The sequence below is a fragment of the Rutidosis leptorrhynchoides genome, chromosome 5 (assembly GCF_046630445.1).
Source record: "Rutidosis leptorrhynchoides isolate AG116_Rl617_1_P2 chromosome 5, CSIRO_AGI_Rlap_v1, whole genome shotgun sequence".
Classification (NCBI taxonomy): domain Eukaryota; kingdom Viridiplantae; phylum Streptophyta; class Magnoliopsida; order Asterales; family Asteraceae; genus Rutidosis; species Rutidosis leptorrhynchoides.
This window is the reverse complement of record NC_092337.1, coordinates 78,133,477-78,158,138: the sequence shown is the minus strand read 5'-3', so window position 1 is coordinate 78,158,138 and position 24,662 is coordinate 78,133,477. Positions and strand designations below refer to the sequence as shown.

Here is a 24,662-nt window from a genome sequence, read left to right as displayed (position 1 = left end):
GAAACAGGTGCAGGAATCTTCTTTTGGATCAGGATAAACTATTTGACATTAACTAGTTATTTTTATGAAACAGGTGCAGGTATCTTCTTTTGGATCACTCGAATGGATACCCACGGGCAGCTAACGAACAAGAGATGGAAATTTCAATATAGCTGTTTCCTTGCTGTCTATCTTCCCAAGCGGCCAAGATCTTATATGATATCAACTCTAGTTAAGTTAAAATAAGACCAATGATTTGTAGTTTTTACTTTTTACAATAGATGCATAGCAGCCATCGACGATGTAGTCATCTTTTTGCTAAACTTTCATTAGGAAGTAAATGGTTATTTTGTTACTCCGTATTTGTGTTTGATAATCTCCCTGATATGAAAAACCAATATTGCTCACAACAAAAGATGATAGCATTGAAAACTTAATAACTTTTCGCAATTAAAATTAAGTATCTAAGCTTTTATGTTTAACTGAACACCTCCAAAATTGTCATATCAGCTATCCACAGTACCGCTCCATTCATACTTATGCCATGAATCAGACATGATGAATATTACGGTCGATACAACGAGTAGATCACATTTAGACGCAGTTATTTCTTTAGCTATAGGAGAAAAATCAAAACTAAAAAGAATATACACATTCAACAAAACTAAACCTTTCAAGCATGTAATAATTGAACATACAAAAGGAAATAGGCAAAAGATGGGATCAAAAGCAATGACATGATATTCTTCTTTCGTGTGGTAAATTCGTCCGATCAAAATATTGGATGTAAATAATATCAAGTTTCCAACATACCAGGAGATTCGTCTTTTGTTTATAAGTCTTCAAGTAAAGTAGACTGTGGTTGTTGATCTATAGATTATTATATCATTTGAGCTTCACCAAAAGGATTAGATGAACATTTCTTTTAAATATAGATCTCAGCTCTTCATTGGCTTCAACACCTATTCTCCTGAAAAAATGTTAAATCTTGTGAGATTTATTAAATTTATCTGCCAACATCATAAACACTTAATTACGCTTAAACAAACCAAAACTCCCTTAAAAAATCCATAAGAAAAAGTGAATTTTGAAGTGTAAAAAGAAAGATTACCCAATTTTACAACCATTTTTGCCGACTATGATTTTGCGCTGGCTCATTTTGTTGGTAATGAAATGCTGCTCAATCCTTACAGACCCATCACGCAATTCCTTCCAATCTATTAATCGATGTTCAACATCATACGGTACCTCCTGTTACAAATCACCTTGTTATACCACCTCACCATTCACCAGTATCGAACATAATTACAAAATTTGTCTAAAAATAATCTTTTTTAATTGAAATAATTTGGGAGGTAGAATGCCCATTTGACAAGTTAAAGATACGATAATAAAAAACACGAATCGACTCATTTGGCCATTAAGATGTAAATGGGTTAAAATTGCACCTCTGTTAACATATAAATTCGCCGAACAATACCTGATGAATATGGTCTAGAAATCTTTCCCTAACAACTTCGAGTGATATATTCTTCATGACATCATCAGTCATGTTTAAAGGATCTTCATCCCATGGTCTTTTAATCGCCTATACAAATTAAAAACAATTATTACTAAAAACAACAAAACATCACTGTGCACAAAATGGAAATGCGAAATAAAAGAACTCGCAAGTAGTAAAATACATGCCTGATCCATCAAATATTCAGTAAGATCTTTGACCCCGGAGCCCTTTAGTCCAGATATCATAAAATACCTGATATGAACAAAGTTGAAAATATAACTTATACAATACAAGTTCTAACAAATGGACGAAAAAAATCATTGAATTAAAAAAAAAAAAAAAAGTACTTCTCGTATCCGGGAAGATCTTTGAACTGGTCAGCAACCGTTAGCAAATCTTTCTTTTTCTCTACCAAATCCACCTTATTCATGCATAATATCCGTTTTTGTTTTGGATGTACTTGTGAACCCATTCGTTTAATAAGTCCAATCACTCTTTTATCGGGCCTGTGTACATAATATACACATAAATACGGGATAGGTATTGATTTAATAGCACTGGACAATAAAGAAAGTAATCAAACACAGACTAGTGAAGTGCCCTTATAATAAAAAGTTTACTTTTGAACTTGGAGAATCATAAAAGATAATCGCTTGATATATTCTAAAGGATACGCATAAGTTCGGTATTAACCTGGTGAGATGTCTATGGACATCAAATAGAACAACGAGCACGTCATAAAGATCCATTGAACTCCATGCACTATCAACACGAACTTTGATGTCAGATTTTGGGAGTCCGACACTTCGCATAATTAGCCCCGGGGTGTCGAAAAAACACTGTTCACCAAATAAAACTATGTGAGGATTAATGCAACATAAGATTAAGATATTGTAAGAAAATAGATCATCATATAAGCTAATATAGCATTGTAGAATGTCATAAGCTACAACAGGTAATGAGATGTCGAGAAGCACCAAAATAAAAACAAATAACAATAAGTAAATACTGTAGATGAAAAGAAATATATAAGTTAGTCAACTATAACTAAGTATATGTATATTTTAAAACAAACGTTTGAAGCTAAACTCATTAAAAACATTGAAAAACCTAGTGACAGTTTTATATATGGGATATCCAATAGCATAATATTCATTCGAGTGTTTCATGTTTTAGGTAACATTGTAAAGGTATTTTAGACTATCAATACCTAACAACTCATTTTAAATCGTACTACAAAGACACATGAACATAAAAACTGTTTCTTTTCAGAAAAAACGTACTATTTGAGTTTTGCCTTTCGTCATCACTCCTAACACTTCATGTGTAGTTGTGTTCGTCTTTCGTGAAACTGCAGCAACCTTTGTCCCAACCTATAAGTATTCAAAACAAAACTCAGCAAACAAATGTGAATAATATCAATTAATTAATCTGATCTAATCCAACTTCAAATAAAAGCAATTAACTTGTCCGTCCGAGTAATAATTAAGTACTTCAACTTGGCCTTTAATATGAAAAACAACTAATTTTCAAGATCCACAAGACCACAACTACCAAATGTTTCTTGTAAGTATACATATTCATATCAACCGAGACTGGTCTATTTCGATGTGCACTATCGAAACGATGAATATCATATTCATAATCATATAATCAACTTAAAGACATTCGAATACGCAACATTTCAAAAAACAAATTAATAAACAAACAAACAAACCATGAAATTAGTAAGAGCAGATTTGCCAGCATTAGGAGCACCAATAATTCCAACTGACAAAGATAACTGATCTTCCTCTTTAACAATTTCATCATCCTCACTCTCAGTTTCATCACCTTCAGCAACTGCAGCTTCGAGTAACGACTTCGAAAGAATCATAGTACGACGTCGTTTTTCTTCCTGTTCAATCATTCTCTCATTCTTAGTCTTACCTTTTTTCTTATATTTCCTCTCTTTCACAATCTTTTCATGTTCTTCAGCAAATAAAGTCTTGTTAACTTTTTTACGATACTTTTCGTCCCAAGTTGATTCTCGATTTCTAGTCTCATTTGATCCTAACCCTAAACCTGAATTTATATTTGGTAATTCATATTCACTGCTATCGAATCCAAAACTGCCGCCATTGTTGTGATTCGTATTGAATTCGTGCAATTCTTCAGATTCGGAAACTGGAGTTTGTTCTAAGGTTTGTGATGAAATGAATCGGAAGAGGAAAATTGGGGGTTTTGAAGTGGGGTTTTTGAGAGTTTTAATAAAGTTTAAAGCTTTCATGGTGAGGATGTAATTAGCTATGAAAACATGCAAGTTTAGTGATGGATTCACGTATTACATGAAAATAGATCGAGAAATTGGATAGATTAGTTGATGAACTGAGTAGAAAAATGGGGGCGAGCAAAAAAAAGGGTTCTATTGAGGGTTTAAGATTGTTGCAGAGATGATTAAACTCGTTTTGCAAGAAAGGTCCTCATGGTCTTGAAAATTACAAAACAGACCCTGGATTGGATGAGAATCAAACCCGACGTGATGACCATGGACTAATTGGATGACCCGAACCCATAAGGCAATTAGATGGGTATAAAAACGCCACTTCCATTTTAAGATTAACGAAAGGTATAAGCTCTTAATACTACTAATCCACAAACCTCCCCTTTCTCGATAAGCCATAGCAACGTCCCACTTGACCAAAACAAAATTCTTTAGTTTGATTGACATCTCTAGATAAATTCAGTTTTTAAATGGAATTTGAGTTGAACCACAACTTAAATGTGTTGTGTTATATAAATTCAATTTGGGTGGTTTTTATTGTGATTTCAAGTAGTCGTTTCGGGTACTTTCAAATAGTAATTTCAGGTGATTTGGGTAAAGGTCAGATGATTTCAGGTTGTTGTGTTAGGTGTTGATGCCTTCGGGTTATTTTTGATACCTTATCAAGCATATACGCATACATGAGTGCGGATTCGAGTATATGTGTGTGGCTAGGTCGATTTGAAGATACTCTGTTCCGGATACCGTGATAACTCTAGCCGAGATAAGAATTTGCTAGAGGGTGGTTTATGGTCGATTCTTGTTTTGTTGCCTTTTTGGCAGTTGAGTATTTAATCATATAATGTATTTTATTCATCTTGAAATCTTGTTTGGATAAGGACTAGGTTTAGATATATATAGTCGAACCTTATCTTGGGGAATCATCATGGATTCATGGATGAGAGACTATAAATATTCGGTCAAACAGTGAGTTATGTTGGACTTTATTTTGGGCTCCAATCCTCAACCATCATCAAATGAAAAGACGATAATGTTCCATGTCTTATTCTTTGTCACGTGCTTATCATGTGCATATTATTTTTAAGTCCCCATCTAAAGTCGTACACCGTTTAGGTTGCGACGTCAAACTTTTCATTCCCGTTGTTCGTTTCTTATAAGAGCATTTCCAACGGTAATCGTGCTCGGCTGCCCTCAAACCTGACCTTTGAGGGCGCCGATGGTATTCACACCGCCCTTGGCCCGCCCTCGATTACCTCTCTCCATTTCACCCGGGTTTTGTCACTTTGAAGCATAATCGAGCACGAGTTAATTTGTTTTTTGTTATATCCTTTCAATTTCATTTCACTAGTATCAACTCCTTAGTTTGGTAAAAAAAAATGTTTTTAAAGGTTTTTAAAATGGAAAAGGGTAGATGAGGAAGAAGATGATAGATGAGAGAGTAGCTAAAAATAATAAATAATAAATGCTCATTATGTTACATTGTTGGAAAAAATATATGCAATGTATTAACCAAAAGGGAGGCATTATTTATATTCTTATTTAAGTTTAGACCAATTTTGTTAGGATTAATATTCCATATATATGTATAGTATGAATATACATATAAATAATAATTTTTACTCGTATTATGTTAATATAAATAAAAATAATAAACGTAAATAAATCCTATATAATAATAATAATAATAATAATAATAATAATAATAATAATAATAATAATAATAATAAAATGTGAGGAAGGATGTTATGGTTAGAAGTGTTTAGTTATGAGTATGTGATAGGAGGAAGTGTAGATGAAATGGAGAGAGAAAGTTTATGTGACATTGATGTGGCGGTGGAGAAAGATGTCATGGTTGGAAATGGTCTGAAGAGAGAGTATTCCTCGATCATTGATTACCGCATCTGTAGAGACCTATCCTAATCCATCCACACGAAGTCCATATCGATTATAAACGATTCACAACAGTTGATTACATCGCGAGGTACTTGACCTCTATATGATACATTTTACAAACATTGCATTCGTTTTTGAATAGTCAATCTTTCATTACATCGAAAGTTGACGGCATGCATACCATTTCATAATATATCTAACTATAATTGACTTAACAATAATCTTAATGAATTTAACGACTCGAATGCAACGTCTTTTGAAATATGTCATGAATGACTCCAAATAATATCTTTAAAATGTGCAATTACACAGCAGAAGATTTCTTTCGTGCCTGAGAATAAACATGCTTTCAAGTGTCAACCAAAAGGTTGGTGAGTTCATTAGTTTACATAAGTAATCATTTCCATCATTTTAATAGATCACAAGAATTTCATTTCCATTTCTCATAAATATACGTCCCATACATAGAGACAAAAATCATTCATATGGTGAACACCTGGTAACCGACCTTAACAAGATGCATATATGAGAATATCCCCATCATTCCGGGATCCTCCTTCGGACATGATATAAATTTTGAAGTACTAAAGCATCCGGTACTTTGGATGGGGTTTGTTAGGCCCAATAGATCTAATCTTAGGATTCGCGTCAATTAGGGTGTCTGTTCCCTAATTCTTAGATTACCAGACTAAAAAGGGTGATATTCGATTTGATAATCCAGCCATAGAATGTAGTTTTTGAGTACTTGTGTCTATTCCGTAAAACAGTTATAAAAGCAGCGCATGTATTCTCAGTCCCAAAAATATACATTGCAAAAGCATTTAAAAAGGGAGCAAATGAAACTCACCTAATGTATTTTGTAGTAAAAATACATATGACTATATTGAACAATGCAGAGTTGGCCTTGGATTCACGAACCTATATCAATTATATATATTAATACATATAATTGTACTTGAACAAATACTTATATTATTATTAGTGACAATTTTTATCTTATTAACTTACATATTTTATTATATATTTATCTTGTATATTTTAGATAACTAGAAGTATTAATATATTTAAATTATGGGTGTTAAATGTATTTTTATATAATTACTCTTTGGTTTCCAAAATACTAATTATAATAGCACTGGAATAATTACAATGATAATAATAATAATTTTCATACTACTACTAATAATAATGATAGTATTAATAATAGTTTTTATAAAATTATAGATTTAAAGTAATGATACTTTTAGTAGTAATTATATTAATTTTCAACAATAACAGTACTTGTTAATGTTATTCATATTAACGAAAACGATAATATTAATAATAATACTTATGTCACTACTAATAATAGTGAATATTATAAGATAATACTAATACTTAATAATAATGCTATTAATAACAATAATAACCATAACAATAATAATTTATAACAATAAAAATAACAATATTAATAATAATAATGATTTTTAAAATATAGAACTACCTTGAAAGTCCTTCAAAAAATATAATTGCCCAAAGCAGGGATCGAACCCGCGACCTCTCGAACACCCGTCACACACCATAACCATTGATCCGTCTATGTATTTATGAATTTAAACCTAACTGATATATAATTAACCCGATATACTTTTTCTGTTCCATTATCCTTCTTCTTCATCATATATATGTTCACAGTTCTTAACCCAATCATAACAGATAACTAATGAATTGAATTTATATTATGATTTTGAACCTAAACGGCCTGTGTGGTTGTTTCAATTGATTAAAAAAAATATACAGCAAAAGGAAACGCTGAGCAACGAGGATGAACTCAAATCGTGATCATGACTTAGAGGTCGTTTTTGATAAAACTTTTAACACAAAATAGATTCTAATTCTTTCTTAGAAACTTTCTAAATACTCAATTGAAATAATTACATAAACCTGACTTCGAATTTATCCAAGAACACGATGGTTTGACTTTTTACATTTAAACTTTGACTCTGCAATTAGAACACGATATCACGAATTGGATTTTGAAATTTTGCAGATAGTTTGGACTAAAGATTTTTAACATATCTGCATTAATACATTTTGAATTTTTATTCGTGATTTTGGTATTGAAAAATAAAAGTAATAACATAGCAGGGGGCTGGGTTCTTCCTTTATTTTGGTTTTGTTTTGATAATTTGACAACTGTAAAATGTAAATTGAAAATGGTAGTTGATAATATAAGGTGGAACGATTTAATTAATACTGAAATGGCTCGTTCTTTCTACTAATGCGAGTGCCAATTAGTCAGATTACAAGGACAATGATAAATGTTAAAATATAAGAAAAAGGACTATGTTTGGTATCTGATTTTTGTCTAGATTAGAATCTGATATAGACAGGTAACAATTGCAAAGATAGAAACAAGATTTAGCAACAGGTGGATAGTTACATTAAACAAAATCGATCTCTTTTTCTGATTTTTATATAAATTATACAATTTTAATTAATTAATAAATATATATATATATATATATAGTAGTAATAATAATAATAATACTAATTAAAAATAATTATAATACTGTTTTGTACTAATAGAATTATTAATAATAGAATACAAATTTTATTGATGATATTAATAATAGATTGTATTATTTTCTAATAATAATAACTATAATAATATTAATGATATTAATAATACTAATATTAATAATAATAATGATAAATATTTTATTAATAATAACTAAAGTTGTAATCTTACTACTAGTTATGATAACCCTAATACTAATAATAATAATAATAATAAATCAATTGTATTAGATTTCTTAATTATGTAATATACTTAATAATAATAATAACATTAATAATAATAAATTATATGTTTCAATTTCTATAGTTATATATTATATATTATAATAAAATTTATAATACATATATTAATAATAATAATGAAAGTAATATTGATATAACACTATATTTAAACTTATAGCTAAATTTAATATGTGTAATATTACATATTATTAGTTACATAATATGATATATTATTTAATAACACATAATAACAATCTTGTATAGAAGTCATGTATATATATATTTATATATCTATATATACATAATTATTTACAAACAATGTTCGTGAATTGTCGGAAGTAGTCAAAGGTCAAATGTATGCATGAACACAGTTCAAAGTTTTTGAGACTCAACATTACAGACTTTGTTTATCGTATCGAAATCAAATAAGATTCAAGTTTAAATTTGGTCGGAAATTCCCGGGTCATCACAGTACCTACCCGTTAAAGAAATTTCGTCTCGAAATTTGAGTGAGGTCGTCATGGCTAACATTAAATATGTTTTTTCTGACGAATATGAGCTGATAAATAGAGTTTTATCATTATTGAATAATACAGATAAAATAATTCAATTATTCGAAGAGCATGAATGAAGCTATCACAAAAGAGTGAAATGAATAAATGAAGTTTCGTTTTAACTTTTGACGCTGTCTTGGTTGAATTCCGGAATTCAAGGGATTTAGAGAAAATTTTCGAAATCTAAAAGATTTGATTCTTCGGCGAATAAGGAAAATTAAGATCTCTATAATTAAATTCGGTGATCTGCCTCGATTACTCCGTCTGATATTTCACTATAAATCTACTCCCTTCGATTCCTTATTTCTACATCTCCCACTTTCTATTCTTTCTCCTTCAATTTAAATTTTAAAACATTCGTCAATATGTTTCCTCCAGTTCTAATCCATGATATTTTCCTAATTATTATTTCTGTCCTCCTTCTTTTCAATCTTCCACCAGAAAAATCTGTTTGCTTCTACTATTGCCTTGAGGTGATACTATTCTTAATTATACCGTGTCTTTATATTGCTATTCGTATTAATATCCACTGTTTGTAATTTATGTGTTGTTATCAGGTTTTATATTCTCCTTTATATTTCAACGTCCCTGCTTCTGTTTTCAATAATCATTGTCATCCACAGTTAATGCTCTCTCTCCTATTTGCTGCGATTTATACCTGTGATGACCCGAAAATTTTCGACCAAATTTAAACTTAATCTTATATGATTTCGATACGATAAGCAAAGTCTGTTAAACTGAATCTCAAAATTCTTGAACTATTCAATTACCTTTCGTTTATTCACGATGATGCACGAATAATTATATGTAAATAGATACATATACTATAACTTAAAAACGTAACTAAGTGTTGGGTATATGATACTGTGCATTAATCTTATTTGATTGATTACCTGATTGATATATTTAACTACGGAGTTAAAAGATTATGCCAAACGATTCAAGTAAAAGACATTTACTGAGTCTCTTAAGGATTATGATATCATTACGGGTCTCTATTGAGAGGTCCACGTTGATTTGAGAAATCATTCATTTTTAACGGTATTCGGAACAAATGATAAAGTGTTTGTTTAAATAACGTAACTTGGACACATACAATAATAAGGAATATTAACTGTTGGAATTAGATATATGAATAACCTGTGTTATGTATTTTAAAAATGTGTTTATTAAATATTGAATATATATATTTAAATATAATATTAACTTGGTCATAAAACAATCTGTTATTATATATATAATAACAAATAACGAGACGATGATTTATAGAAGTAAATGACCAAAATACTCGAAAGTTTAAGATATACTTTGAGTGGTATAGTTTAGGAATAATTTAAGACTATATTTTGACAAAGGTACGAGTCGCGAAATGTAATGTACAAGTTTTCTCAACGTACGAAGGGACACTCGAAAAACCGGAACCGGGACATAAGTCGAGTGATGACGTACGACTTATCGGAACAAAAATTACAAGTCAACTATGCATGTGAATTTAATATAATATATAATTAATTATTTAAATTAAATATATTATATATATTATATTAAATTATGTCGACAAACAAAATTACAAAAAAATATGTGAGCTGGATCTGATGGCCATGCGATCGCATGGCAAATAGGCATAAAACCCATGCGATCGCATGGGCATCAGATTCCAAAAAGTTGCCTATAAAAGTCCAGTTTCTGCTCGAGTTTTATTTACACATACACTACTCCCTTTGTAATATTATTATTATTATTTATTATTTATATTAATATTATTAATATTATTAATATTATTATTATTATTAAGATTATTATTATTATTTATTTTATTATTATTAGTAGTATTATTATTATTACTAATTATATCACTTAAAATACTACGACGAGGTCATGAGCGTGTCACTTTCAAAATGGGTTTTCAAGCGGGATAGAGCTAAGGAAACTATGTGTTATTACTAAGGAGGTTTTGGGTATTGTTCAAGTGTTTTGCTCGTGAGTCAAACTAGTATTTATCATCTCCGTTACGTCTACGTACTTTCCTACAATATTAAATCTCAATATTGATACGTAAGCACTCATATTTTATCTTTTATATATTAATTGTGTATCCATGTCTAGTGCTCGAGTATATATATTTATACATACGTGTATGCTAAATTTTGTCGTTAAACAGTTTATAATAGATCACGAATTAAATACATATATTACTGGTAAAAGGTATATGATATACATGTTTTTGGAAAGCTGGTGAAAAATCAATAACTTTTCATTTAGATATCGAATAGTTTCGATGAACGGATTAAAAGATATGATCAACTGAATTATAATTGACGTTAATTGGAATTGCTTTTGAATCTACAATTAATATTTAAACAACTTGTTTGTAAGATTGATAAATTGAATTTTTGAATATTATCAACCGAGTAAATGAATCCTTATATAAGGTACGTCTCGTTTTGTTGAACTATTGTCAAAATTGACTTTTTGAAACGACTTTGGATAACTTTTGTATGTCGATCTCGAGCATTAGGATTGTGATACACTATGACCAGACCTAGCTTGATAGACATTTATTGACCAACATATGTTCTCTAGGTTGAGATCTACGGTTATTTGGTAATCCGAGTTTCAGTCACATTTTGGTGAACGACTTTATATGCTGCTAAGGTGAGTTTCATTTGCTCCCTTTTTAATTGCTTTTGCAATCTATATTTTTTGGCTGAGAATACATGCACTTTATTTTAAACGCAATGGATACAAGTACATACTAAATTCTACACTGAGTTTGAACCGAAAATCCCTTAGCTTTGGTAACTAGTAACTGCCAGTTATAAGAACTGGTGGGCGCGAATAGTAGTATATGGATCCATAGGGCTTGATATCCCCGTCCGAGCTAGAGCACTAGCCTTTTAACTGACGTATGCTATTTGAGAAGCGTACACGTTGGTTTGCGTGTATTATTAAGATGATTATACAAAGGGTATAAATTATATATACGTTAAGTTTAGTTACCAGGGTGCTCAATTTTGTAGAATATTTTGATAAACGTTTCTGGATGAAACAACTGAAATCTTGTGATCCATCTTTATATACAGATTATGCAAAAAAAAAAACTAAAACTATGAACTCACCAACCTTTGTGTTGACACTTGTTAGCATGTTTATTCTCAGGTTCTCTAGAAGTCTTCCGCTGTTTGCTTATATGTTAGACAAGCTATGTGCATGGAGTCTTACATGGCATATTTATCAAGGAAACGTTGCATTCACCAAATCATCACCATGTATCTTATTTTGACTGCATTGTCAACGGAAGTACTATTGTAAACTATTATTTACGGTGATTGTCTATATGTAGAAATCATCAGATGTCGAAAACCTTTGATTTAAATATTCATTTATGGTGTGCCTTTTCAAAAGAATGCAATGTTTACAAAACGTATCATATAGAGGTCAAATACCTCGCAATGAAATCGATGAATGACGTGTTCGTCCATATGGATTTGGAGCGATCGTCACAGTTGGTATCAGAGCGTTGGTCCTAGCGAACCAGGTCTTGCATGAATGTGTCTAACTGATAGTTGTTAAGATGTATTAGTAAGTCTGGACTTCGACCGTGTCTGCATGTTAAAAGTTTTGCTTATCATTTTTTTTGTCGAAAATTACATGATTATCATTCTTAAGTCTAGACACGTTTTACTGCATTGATTGCATGAATAGTGTATAGACAAAATTCATATCTTAGCGTATCTGTTACTGTAAACTTTTCCTGACATCTTCCGAAAATTTCTCCGTGATTTATGGAATTTGGTATTATATATACATATGTAAATTATGTATTGAAGAATACCAAACTAAATTCTATAATCTATTTCATATCAAAAATCATCTATCTAATTATACAAGATGGATCCCGTATCTAGTTCAAATTCCTTAAATTCCGACAGCTATTCCGATATGGATATTCTCCTGAACTCTGAAGAAAGTGTAACTGGAATGGATCAACCAATTAGCCATCATCTATTCTGGATGAATTGGGGATGGGTTCGTAGCCTACTTAATTATTGGAGACAAGAAGAAGGCGATCCCTTCCATCCACCACATTGCCCTCTTGGCGAAGAACGTGAAGCACTTACCGGCGAACCTGTTCGTAATACCATTTTCTCTCTCATTTCCAGAGTATCTAGTCATGATTATATACTATCTCACATTCTAAATCTTATTCGTCCGCTCGTCCGAATCGACAATCATCCCGGTGTAGTAGAAGAAGTCAACGAGCTTCGCGCTCGGGTAGTGGCTTTGGAGAATATGGTGCAAAGGTTACAAGCACCAGCAGCATCACCGGCATCAAAAGTACCACCGACAACAACACCAACAGTACCATTACCACCACCAACAACATCCGCATCGCAAACCTCAACTTCACAATCTGTTCCACGAGCATCAACGTCATACGCACCGTAGTTACCAAGAAATACCAGCAACAATAACCGATGAAGTATTAACTCATTTCCCCTGAAGAAATTTTATGTATATTTAATATATGTGAATTTTGAAATCAAAATAAATCTTTTCGTACCAAGTTATTACGTGTGAATCTTAACTGGTAGGTACTACTCGGTTAATTCATATTACTAATATGCTATGATGTACATACTTCGTTAATGACTTAACCATCGTTAACTACAATCTCTGTTTCCAACTCAATGAATTCCATTTCATAATAAACTAAGTATATTATTCAATTATATGGTTGATTTTATACTTTCATCTTCGATGTATTCGAAACTTTCTAGAAAACATCATTCGTACCTTGCGAAGTTAGCAAGAGTTCCATGAGCACCAACATGATTCACTGAGAAAATATCAATAAAACTGAGTATTGATTACATTAGTGAAATACTCCGTAAAGATTATTAAATCTTTAATATTTTATTCATTTCTAATTCAAGTCAAAAATCAAATGAGCTTAATATGATATTAACTCATCAAATCTGTATTACATCTGAAGAAAATATACATACATATATTTTCATAAGGACGGTAATAAAAATTCTTTTGTACAAAATATTACTTGTGAAATCTTTAACGGGTAGGTAATTCCCGGGAAATATTTAAGTTCACAATTAATATGTTACACTGTACATTCTTCAACTTTGATTCAAAAATTAATAACTATGCTCACAGCGATATACAATCGTTTTCATACAAATTCAATTACATATTCTGATATTGACGGATCAGAATCCAAGTCAAGATTTAACGGGTGACATCATTCTTAGATCTCTACATCTTTCAAAGCTATACTTTGACTTCAAAAATGTGAAAGATCCTTTAGCATTGTTATTACTGAAAATAACCTTGCAATTCCTTTCCAAAAGTATCCAGTATTATCAACCGTTCAACCAGTCAACGACGACCTTTCAGACTTGTAACTTTGGCATATACGTTTTTGTTACTGGGGAACCTTTCATGTTCTACCACATTAGCAGTAAATTTACCAACAACTTCATTGATCTTTGACCTTCCGAAAAATCCTTATACTCATTGAAACCCTATCATGTACTCATCTACATCTTGTAACGGCAATTGCCATACCAACTACTAGGAATTAGCAATTAGTATTTCGAATTTCGCAGCAATTCTACGCCAACAGTTATATATATACATATAATGTCTATCTTCTAGACTTACATACTTCGAATGTGAAGTTTCTGAAAAACATCCCAAACTATGAACTAGTTCTCTGAAATTGGAACAATGCTGATGAAGCAGCAAAAAATGTAAACGACCTTAACAGTCAAAAGTTTGATGATAAAGAATAGTATGGTAATAAAGCTGAGAAAAAGAGAAGGTTTGGAACTGAAAAATGGATTGAGTAAAGTATGAAAGAGGCTGTGGATAAATCATAAAGACTGAACCCGCCTTCAAAGAATTCAAATGATTCAGTATCTGCTGAAGCCATTAACGAATACCCTGCTTCCGAATCTAAACCCTTGCAAACAATATTCTTCATCATCCTCTGATATTAGAAATTCTAAGATATCATCGTATCTTTATTATAAATATGCTCCATATTTCTGGAGATAATTCCATAATCATTCTTATCGGAAATCAATTTTCTCCTTATGATATCTGTGTTACATCATAAAAGAAACTATTTTAGTTTCTAAATTCTGAAACCTTCGAGTTTAAAATGTGAATATTTTTGAAGTGGTGTTGGGAGCTGAAGCATGAGTTAGTATAATATAATGACACTTGATCAACGTGATTATATTACAGTAAGTCATGCTGAGTTTCTAAATGGAACGTGATGATTCACAGATCATAACGTCATCATGTGCTATGTCATACGACTCTTGTATTCTAGTTAATCTCTAAAATATCAAGAAAATATTTCTTGATGATTCTATCTTTCTAGATATTCTAGTAATTTGACAAATCAAGATCATGCCATTACGATTACCTTCTTAGAACATTAACTATGTTCATCCAAAACTCCATACCTATGAATTCTGGACCATTATTCGCTTGACTTGAAGTCGGGAAGGAAAAATAAAAGCATGAAGCTCCGAAATATAATGGAGAATAAAAAGTCCGATAAAAACCCCAAAATTACAAACCGTGTATATCAATGCGTATAGCAATATAAAGACACGGGAGAATGAAAAACACTATAACCCCAAGGTAATAGTAGAAGAAAATAACCTCCTCTGGTGGCAGATGAAAAAGAAGAATGAAGGATACGATAGCCAAGAAAATATCAAGAATCAGAACTGGATTAAACATTTTCAAAATCTATTAGGAAGTATGAAATAAGGAAGAAGCTTATAGGATTGGTAAAAATAAATAAAACGGAAGAGGCCAATTTATAGTAAAATATCAGACATAGCAATCGAGGCAGATTACGCATTTAATTAAAGAAGATCTTAATCTCCTTAATTTCCGAAGAATCAAATCTTATTTAGATTATGAAGATTTTCTATTCCTTAAATTACGGAAATCAATCGTTAATATATCAAGAGTTAAGATGAATCTCTATTCTTCATTTCACTCTTTTACGATAACTTCCCTCATACGCTTCGAGTAATTGGATTGTGTTATCCATATTATTCAACGGTGATAAAACTCTAATTATCAACTCATATACGTCATGAAAACATTTTTATTGTTAGCCATGATGACCTCACTCAAATTTCAGGACGAAATTTCTTTAACGGGTAGGTACTGTGATGACCCGAAAATTTTTGACCAAATTTAAACTTAATCTTATATGATTTCGATACGATAAGCAAAGTCTGTTAAACCGAATCTCAAAATTCTTGAACTATTCAATTACCTTTCGTTTATTCACGATGATGCACGAATAATTATATGTAAATAGATACATATACTATAACTTGAAAACGTAACTAAGTGTTGGGTATATGATACTGTGCATTAATCTTATTTGATTGATTACCTGATTGATATATTTAACTACGGAGTTAAAAGATTATGCCAAACAATTCAAGTAAAAGACATTTACTGAGTCTCTTAAGGATTATGATATCATTACGGGTCTCTATTGAGAGGTCCACGTTGATTTGAGAAATCATTCATTTTTAACGGTATTCGGAACAAATGATAAAGTGTTTGTTTAAATAACGTAACTTGGACACATACAATAATAAGGAATATTAACTGTTGGAATTAGATATATGAATAACCTGTGTTATGTATTTTAAAAATGTGTTTATTAAATATTGAATATATATATTTAAATATAATATTAACTTGGTCATAAAACAATTTGTTATTATATATATAATAACAAATAACGAGACGATGATTTATAGAAGTAAATGACCAAAATACTCGAAAGTTTAAGATATACTTTGAGTGGTATAGTTTAGGAATAATTTAAGACTATATTTTGACAAAGGTACGAGTCGCGAAATGTAATGTACAAGTTTTCTCAACGTACGAAGGGACACTCGAAAAACTGGAACCGGGACATAAGTCGAGTGATGACGTACGACTTATCGGAACAAAAATTACAAGTCAACTATGCATGTGAATTTAATATAATATATAATTAATTATTTAAATTAAATATATTATATATATTATATTAAATTATGTCGACAAACAAAATTACAAAAAAATATGTGAGCTGGATCTGACGGCCATGCGATCGCATGGCAAATAGGCATAAAACCCATGCGATCGCATGGGCATCAGATTCCAAAAAGTTGCCTATAAAAGTCCAGTTTCTGCTCGAGTTTTATTTACACATACACTACTCCCTTTGTAATATTATTATTATTATTTATTATTTATATTAATATTATTATTATTATTATTATTAAGATTATTATTATTATTTATTTTATTATTATTAGTAGTATTATTATTATTACTAATTATATCACTTAAAATACTACGACGAGGTCATGAGCGTGTCACTTTCAAAATGGGTTATCAAGCGGGATAGAGCTAAGGAAACTATGTGTTATTACTAAGGAGGTTTTGGGTATTGTTCAAGTGTTTTGCTCGTGAGTCAAACTAGTATTTATCATCTCCGTTACGTCTACGTACTTTCCTACAATATTAAATCTCAATATTGATACGTAAGCACTCATATTTTATCTTTTATATATTAATTGTGTATCCATGTCTAGTGCTCGAGTATATATATTTATACATACGTGTATGCTAAATTTCGTCGTTAAACAGTTTATAATAGATCACGAATTAAATACATATATTACTGGTAAAAGGTATATGATATACATGTTTTTGGAAAGCTGGTGAAAAATCAATAACTTTTCATTTAGATATCGAATAGTTTCGATGAACGGATTAAAAGATATGATCAACTGAATTATAATTGACGTTAATTGGAATTGCTTTTGAATCTACAATTAATATTTAAACAACTTGTTTGTAAGATTGATAAATTGGATTTTTGAATATTATCAACCGAGTAAATGAATCCTTATATAAGGTACGTCTCGTTTTGTTGAACTATTGTCAAAATTGACTTTTTGAAACGACTTTGGATAACTTTTGTATGTCGATCTCGAGCATTAGGATTGTGATACACTATGACCAGACCTAGCTTGATAGACATTTATTGACCAACATATGTTCTCTAGGTTGAGATCTACGGTTATTTGGTAATCCGAGTTTCAGTCACATTTTGGTGAACGACTTTATATGCTGCTAAGGTGAGTTTCATTTGCTCCCTTTTTAATTGCTTTTGCAATCTATATTTTTTGGCTGAGAATACATGCACTTTATTTTAAACGCAATGGATACAAGTACATACTAAATTCTACACTGAGTTTGAACCGAAAATCCCTTAGCTTTGGTAACTAGTAACTGCCAGTTATAAGAACTGGTGGGCGCGAATAGTAAACGTTTCTGGATGAAACAACTGAAATCTTGTGATCCATCTTTATATACAGATTATGCAAAAAAAAAAACTAAAACTATGAACTCACCAACCTTTGTGTTGACACTTGTTAGCATGTTTATTCTCAGGTTCTCTAGAAGTCTTCCGCTGTTTGCTTATATGTTAGACAAGCTATGTGCATGGAGTCTTACATGGCATATTTATCAAGGAAACGTTGCATTCACCAAATCATCACCATGTATCTTATTTTGACTGCATTGTCAACGGAAGTACTATTGTAAACTATTATTTACGGTGATTGTCTATATGTAGAAATCATCAGATGTCGAAAACCTTTGATTTAAATATTCATTTATGGTGTGCCTTTTCAAAAGAATGCAATGTTTACAAAACGTATCATATAGAGGTCAAATACCTCGCAATGAAATCGATGAATGACGTGTTCGTCCATATGGATTTGGAGCGATCGTCACAATACCCCCATTTCTATTTCGAAGATTCATTCTTTTGTTTTCTCTTCCCGAATTTAAATCAAGCGAATAATGGTCCAGAATTTGTAGGTATGGAGTTTCGAATGAACATAACTAATGTTCTAAGAGAGAGATTGTAATAGTACGATCTTGAGTGGTTAAGTTATCAGAATTTAAGAGAAAAGATAGAACTATCAAGAAAATATGTTCTTGATATGTTTATAGATTAGATAGAATGTAAGAGTCGTGTAACATGTCACATGATGACGTTATGATCTGTGAATCATCACGTTTCATTTAGGAACTCAGCATGACTTACTGTAATATAATCACGTTGATCAAGTGTCATTATATTATACTAACTCATGCATCAGTTCCCAACATTACTTTAATAACATTCATATTTTAAGCTTAAAAGTTTACAGAATATAGAAACTAACAGTTTCTATATGATGTAACACTGATAGCACGAAGAGACTAATGATTTCAGATAAGAATAGTTATGAAAATATCTTCAGAAATATGGAGGATATTTATAATGAAAGATACGATGATATATTGGAATTTCTAATATCGAAGGATGGTGAAGAATATCATCCACAAGGGTTTAGAGTAAGGAGCAAGATATTCGCTAAAGACTTCAGCAGGCATTGAATTATTTGGATTCTTTGAAGTCAAACTTATTCTTTGTGATTTGTCACGGCTTCCTTCATAATTTCGCATAATCCGCTTTTCCATACTAAATTTTCTATTGAGTGTTTCCAATACTCTATTCTTTATCGTCAAACTTTCGACGGTTAAGGTCGTGTACAGTTTTTGCTGCTGTATTCAGCTTTTTCATAATTTGTGGTATTGATTTGTAGACTGAGTGCTTTTCAGAATTTCAGAATTAAAGATCATAATTCTAAGAGGTAAATTTTATATGTTTACATATAACTGTTGATGTAGACATGCTGTGAGATTTCAAAATATTGTTTGTTGATTCCCGATAATTGGTATGGCAGTTCTCGTTACAAGATGCAGATGAGTATATGATAGGGTTTCAATAAATAAATATAATGATTTATCGGAGATATTTAAACCAATACGCAACAAGGTTGCTGGTACGTCTGCTGGTAATATGGTAGAATATGAAAGGCTCTCCGGTAACAATAAAAGAGCACGCATATATATCAAGGTTATAGTAAGGCTAGTCAGACTGAAAAGTCGAGGTTGACTTGCTGGAGCTGTGTCAAAATTGCTACCTTGAAAAGGAATTGTAAGGTTATTTTAGGTAATAATAATGTTAAAGGAGCTAACACAGATACGGGTTAAACGTTTTACTCAGGTTCCGAGTGTTTTCAAATGCATATCTATATTCATCATTCTTTTCTTCCGTAGATGGAGTGCGGTTGGTTCGTTCTCTCGACTGAAGTGTTATCAAGAATCATGAAAGGTTTGAACGCAGATTGTATCGTCAAAATACAAATGAGGTTTAAGATGAAATCAAGTGGCAACTTGAAGAATTGTTTAGTTTCATATGTTATAATCAATATTTTAATTCATTTTAATTGTCCAATGTTATTAGTCCACAGTCGATAGTCCACAATTAACATTCCAATAATTCATATATAGTTTAATATATAATATTCGAATTAATTAATATATCGTGACCCGTGTACATGTCTCAAACTCGATCACAAATCAAAGTATATATATTATTGTAGAATCAACCTGAACCCTGTATAGAGAACTCGATCATTACTGCATATAGAGTGTCTATGGTTATTCCAAATTATATATATATATATATATATATATATATATATATATATATATATATATATATATATATATATATATATATATATATATATATATATATATGCGTCGATATGATATGTCAAAACCTTGTATACATGTCCCGATATTTAAAGTGCGTAAAATAAATACAGAAATTAAATGACGATAAATTAAATGCGTAAAGTAAATAACAGAAATTAAATGACGATAAATAAAATTGCGATAATTAAATTGCGATAAATAAAATGCGATAAATAAATTTCGATAAATAAATTGCGATAAATAAAAGGTAATACAGAATTAACAGTTAGCTAGGATTTTGTTAGCGTGGATTCTTAACAAAATTTCTCATAGTTAATTTGTCTGTTTCTAACAAATTTTATTTTGTCAAATATTTTCTTCATTATGCCACTTGTTGGATTCTGATAGGTCAAAATCCAAATATGAAATTGAATGAAAATGATTATTCTGCAGTGAATGGATACGTATATCTGTGGATGTAAGTAGGATAGTAAATGACTGTTGAATCAGATTCGAAGAACGTACAATGTAACTTATTAATGAGAAATTTAAATATTCCTCGGGTATTACCTACCCGTTAAAATATTTTCACCATTAACGGTTTGTATAAAAGAATTTTTAATTATAATCTTTATGAAAACATATATACATATATATTTTCTTCAGATGTAATCATGGATTTAATGAGTTAATATGATATTAAACTCATTTGATTTTCGGTTTGAGCTAGAATAAATAATCTCTAAAACTTTTAGAAACCACATATTTTTCGCAGAATATTTCTTTAGTGAAGTTATGAATTAATACTTCATCGTTCATTGTTGTTGGTACTCCTTGGTATCTATGATGCGTATGACGTTGATGTTCGTGTGACAGATTGTGAAGTTGAGGTTTGCGACACGGTTGTTGTTGGTGGTGGTAATGGTACTGTTGGCGTTGATGATGGTGGTACTGGTTATGCTGCTGGTGCTGCTGCTGGTGTTTGTAACCTTCGCACCATATTCTCCAAAGCCACTACCCGAGGGCGAAGCTCGTTGACTTCTTCTATTACACCAGGGTGATTGTCGGTTCAGACAAGCGGATAAATAAAATCTAAAATTTGATGTAATATATAATCGTGACGAGATACTCTGGAAATGAGAGAGAAAATGGTGTTTTGGACAGGTTCGTCGGTAAGTGCTTCAGGTTCTTCGTCAAGAGGGCAATGTGGTGGATGGAAAGGATCACCTTCTTCTTGTCTCCAATGATTGAGGAGGTTATGAACCCATCCCCAATTCATCCAAAATAGATGATGGCTGATTGGTTGATCCATTCCGGTCACACTGCTTCTGGAGCTTGAGTGAGATTCCATTTCAGAATCCGAGGGACTTGAACTAATGACGAATTCCATTTCGTACGATTTGAATAAGGGATTGATTTTTGAATATTAAATAGTACTCTAACTATTTAGAATATCTATATATGTAGAGCAAAAGGTTTCGTAGATTACGGCGGAATTTACGAGATATGTCAGACAAAGTTTACAGTAATAGATACGCTAAGATATGATTTAGCAGATACGCTAAGATATGAATTATTGTCTATACACTATTCATGCAATCAATGCAGCAAGATGTGTCTAGACTAAGAATGATAAGCAGATAATTTCCTAAGGATGATAAGCAGATAATTTTCGACAAAAATGATAAGCAAAACTTTTGACATGCAGACATGGTCGAAGTCCAGACTCACTAATGCATCCTAACGACTATCAGTTAGACACACTAATGCAAGACCTGGATCACTAGGACCACCACTCTGATACCAACTGTAGAGACCCATCCTAATCCATCCAGATGAAGTCCATATCGATTATAAACGATTCACAATAGTTGATTACATCGCGAGGTACTTGACCTCTATATGATACATTTTACAAACATTGCATTCGTTTTTGAATAGTCAATCTTTCATTACATCGAAAGTTGACGGCATGCATACCATTTCATAATATATCTAACTATAATTGACTTAACAATAATCTTAATGAATTCAACGACTCGAATGCAACGTCTTTTGAAATATGTCATGAATGACTCCAAATAATATCTTTAAAATGAGCAATTACACAGCGGAAGATTTCTTTCGTACCTGAGAATAAACATGCTTTCAAGTGTCAACCAAAAGGTTGGTGAGTTCATTAGTTTACATAAGTAATCATTTCCATCATTTTAATAGACCACAAGAATTTCATTTCCATTTCTCATAAATATACGTCCCATACATAGAGACAAAAATCATTCATATGGTGAACACCTGGTAACCGACCTTAACAAGATGCATATATGAGAATATCCCTATCATTCCGGGATCCTCCTTCGGACATGATATAAATTTCGAAGTACTAAAGCATCCGGTACTTTGGATGGGGTTTGTTAGGCCCAATAGATCTATCTTTAGGATTCGCATCAATTAGGGTGTCTGTTCCCAAATTCTTAGATTACCAGACTAAAAAGGGTGATATTCGATTTGATAATCCAGCCATAGAATGTAGTTTTTGAGTACTTGTGTCTATTCCGTAAAACAGTTATAAAAGCAGCGCATGTATTCTCAGTCCCAAAAATATACATTGCAAAAGCATTTAAAAATAGAGCAAATGAAACTCACTTAATGTATTTTGTAGTAAAAATACATATGACTATATTGAACGATGCAGGGTTGGCCTTGGATTCACGAACCTATATCAATTATATATATTAATACATATAATCGTACTTGAACAAATACTTATATTATTATTAGTGACAATTTTTATCTTATTAACTTATATATTTTATTATATATTTATCTTGTATATTTTAGATAACTAGAAGTATTAATATATTTAAATTATGGGTGTTAAATGTATTTTTATATAATTACTCTTTGGTTTCCAAAATACTAATTATAATAGCACTGGAATAATTATAATGATAATAATAATAATTTTCATACTACTACTAATAATAATGATAGTATTAATAATAGTTTTTATAAAATTATAGATTTAAAGTAATGATACTTTTAGTAGTAATTATATTAATTTTTAACAATAACAGTACTTGTTAATGTTATTCATATTAACGAAAACGATAATATTAATAATAATACTTATGTCACTACTAATAATAGTGAATATTATAAGATAATACTAATACTTAATAATAATGCTATTAATAACAATAATAACCATAACAATAATAATTTATAACAATAAAAATAACAATATTAATAATAATAATGATTTTTAAAATATAGAACTACCTTGAAAGTCCTTCAAAAAATATAATTGCCCAAAGCAGGGATCGAACCCGCGACCTCTCGAACACCCGTCACACACCATAACCATTGATCCGTCTATGTATTTCTGAATTTAAACCCAACTGATATATAATTAACCCGATATACTTTTTCTGTTCCATTATCCTTCTTCTTCATCATATATATGTTCACAGTTCTTAACCCAATCATAACAGATAACTAATGAATTGAATTTATATTATGATTTTGAACCTAAACGGCCTGTGTGGTTGTTTCAATTGATTAAAAAAAAATATACAGCAAAAGGAAACGCTGAGCAACGAGGATGAACTCAAATCGTGATCATGACTTAGAGGTCGTTTTTGATAAAACTTTTAACACAAAATAGATTCTAATTCTTCCTTAGAAACTTTCTAAATACTCAATTGAAACAATTACATAAACCTGACTTCGAATTTCTCCAAGAACACGATGGTTTGACTTTTTACATTTAAACTTTGACTCTGCAATTAGAACACGATATCACGAATTGGATTTTGAAATTTTGCAGATAGATTGGACTAAAGATTTCTAACATATCTGCATTAATACATTTTGAATTTTTATTCGTGATTTTGGTATTGAAAAATAAAAGTAATAACAGAGCAGGGGACTGGGTTCTTCCTTTATTTTGGTTTTGTTTTGATAATTTGACAACTGTAAAATGTAAATTGAAAATGGTAGTTAATAATATAAGGTGGAACGATTTAAT

General features: G+C 30.9%; 1 protein-coding gene across 1 annotated transcript; it reads right to left on the bottom strand.

The window, feature by feature from the left end:
• Positions 1–449: 449 nt before the first annotated feature.
• LOC139848090 (GTP-binding protein ERG) lies at positions 450–3,845 on the bottom strand. The gene is made up of 8 exons (XM_071837818.1): positions 3,201–3,845; positions 2,767–2,856; positions 2,177–2,322; positions 1,831–1,989; positions 1,669–1,735; positions 1,460–1,567; positions 1,091–1,230; positions 450–949 (listed from the first exon to the last, which is right to left on the bottom strand). Exons 1-8 carry the CDS (start codon positions 3,750–3,752, stop codon positions 865–867), a joined length of 1,347 nt encoding a protein of 448 aa, XP_071693919.1. The 5' UTR covers positions 3,753–3,845; the 3' UTR covers positions 450–864.
• Positions 3,846–24,662: the final 20,817 nt, after the last annotated feature.